The sequence below is a fragment of the Colobus angolensis genome, unplaced genomic scaffold, assembly GCF_000951035.1.
Source record: "Colobus angolensis palliatus isolate OR3802 unplaced genomic scaffold, Cang.pa_1.0 Scaffold8181, whole genome shotgun sequence".
Lineage (NCBI taxonomy): Eukaryota > Metazoa > Chordata > Mammalia > Primates > Cercopithecidae > Colobus > Colobus angolensis.
The window spans coordinates 1-2335 of record NW_012122023.1 but is presented as its reverse complement, the minus strand read 5'-3'; the positions used below and the strand labels follow the sequence as shown (position 1 = coordinate 2335).

At 38.0% G+C, this 2335-nt stretch overlaps 1 protein-coding gene across 1 annotated transcript; it reads left to right on the top strand.

Annotated features, from left to right (window-relative positions):
- Positions 1-1063: 1063 nt before the first annotated feature.
- Positions 1064-1569, top strand: LOC105502863 (E3 ubiquitin-protein ligase HECTD1-like; the record flags this gene model as incomplete). The annotated part of the gene is made up of 2 exons (XM_011929521.1): positions 1064-1199; positions 1399-1569. Coding segments are annotated over exons 1-2 (282 nt in total), but the record flags the coding sequence as incomplete, so codon positions are not given.
- Between the last annotated feature and the right edge of the window lie 766 nt (positions 1570-2335).

Genomic DNA, 2335 nt, shown 5'->3' with positions numbered 1-2335 from the left:
CTGAGGCAGGAGAATGGCGTGAACCTGGGAGGCGGAGGTTGCAGTGAGCTGAGATTGCACCACTCTACTCCAGCCTGGGCGACAGAGCGAGACTCTTATCTCAAAAAAAAAAAAAAAAAAGTGAGGTTACTTTGTGTGACTTCATTGAGTGTCTTTTATGGTTTAAGCAAAGCAGTACGTAAATAAAAGGGAAAGAAGGCATGTGAATTTGTTAATGGTGGGAATATTTTTGGGGCATGGGATTATTAGGATCTCTTATTTTCATTTATATGAGTCCATAGTTGTAGTGAACATGGATTTTAAACTTGATGAAAGACAAATTAATTTAAAATTTTGTTTTTCGTATAAATTACCTGGTATCTTAAGTTCTTAGAGCATTGTATTTTGGATTATAGGAAATTTTAGATTAGTTTATAATTTGTATCATTTCTTTGCTTTTTTTTTTTTGTTTTTTTTTGTTTTTTGAGATGGAGTCTCCTTCAGTCTCCCAGAATGGAGTACAGTGGCACGATCTCCTGGGTTCAAGTGATTATTCTGTCTCAGGCTCCTGAGTAGCTGAGATTACAGGTGCCTGCCACCATGTCTAGCTAATGTTTGTATTTTTGGTAGAGGCGGGATTTCTCCAAGTTGACCGGGCTAGTCTTGAACTCCTGAGCTCAAGTAATCCACCTGCCTCAGCCTCCCAAAATGCAGGGATTACAGGCATGAGCCACCGTGCTGGGCCCCATTTATTTTCTTGGTAGTTGTAGTAGTTTTTACTTGATTTTCTAAAATTATCATGACATGTTAACGTTCATGCTGGTAAAGTGTAGAACATAGAAGAGTGCATTTAAGAAAATTATAAGTCATTTTTGGTGAGCTCAATACGTTTATAATAGAAAACAAATGGAATTATCTCAAAAATGCACATGTGCTGAGTCCCAATTTTTTTGTATTTTTTTATTAAGTGTATTCTTTTAGAGTGTATAAAACGTAACATTGGATATTTTACTGTTCATTAATGCATGCATTTTGGTTTAACTTCATTTGGCTTCATACAATTCTATTTTTACTTTTCAAGGAAAGCAAGTCTTGCTCTAATTCGAAAAATGATTCATTTTTGCTCTGAAGCACTGTTAAAAGAAGTTTGCGATTCTGATGTTGGTCACAATTTGCCTACAATACTAGTGGAAATCACTGCAACTGTCCTGGATCAAGAGGTCAGTTTCTTTTTCAGAACTCTTTTAGCATTAATTTCCTTTAGGTAGTCGTCTGAAATAAAAATTTTGTTTTAATTTCAGTAAATCATTTTGTGCAAATTACTGCATTTCTTTGCTCCTGGCAACTAAACTTATTTTTACTGTTTTTCTTTCATTTCCTTGCTATCATGTACTTCCCCCTTCCTTTTTTTTTTTTCAGGATGATGATGATGGCCACTTGCTGGCTTTGCAGATCATAAGGGATTTAGTAGATAAAGGCGGTGATATATTTTTGGATCAGCTAGCCAGACTTGGTGTAATTAGTAAAGTGTCAACGTTGGCAGGTCCTTCCTCTGATGATGAGAATGAAGAGGAATCAAAACCAGAAAAAGTGAGTGGTCTTAATTGTAGAGGTGTCAGGAAGAGTTTCTTTTGAGGAAAATCTAGTTTCGATTTTTGATGGGTTTTGACAAGATGACAATTATCTTGACAAATAAATAGCAATGAAATAGTTCTGTATAATTTTTAAATTGGTCAATTTTCTTTTAAAACATTTTATGGATCAACAATTTTAAACATACAGAAATGTTGCAAATATAATTAAAGAATATCAGAATGCTCTGTATTCACGTTGACTAGTTATTAACATTTTGCCCCATTTCCTTTAATTTTTTTTCAGACACATGTGTCTGTGTGTGTGTACTTTTTTTTTTTTTTTTTTTTTTGAGATGCAGTTTTGCTCTTGTTGCCCAGGCTGGAGTGCAGTGGCACGATCTCAGCTCACTGCAGCCTCCGCCTCCCGGGTTCAAGTGATTCTCCTGCCTCAGCCTCCCAAGGGTTTAACAGGGATTACAGGCATGCACCACCATGCCCAGCTAATTTTTGTAGTTTTACTAGAGACAGCATTTTGCCATGTTGGCCAGCGTGGCCTTGAACTCCTGACCTCAAGTGATCCGCCTGCCTCGGCCTCCTAAAGTACTGGGATGACAGGGGTGAGCCACCGCGCCCAGCCCTTTAGACATTTTTAAACAATGTTTTAGCTGCAGGGTCTCACTGTCGCACAGGCTGGAGTATAGTGGAGTGCTCATAGCTTACTGCAACCTCAAACTCCTGGGCTCAAGGGATTTTCCCACCTCAGCCTCCCAAGCACCTGCGAC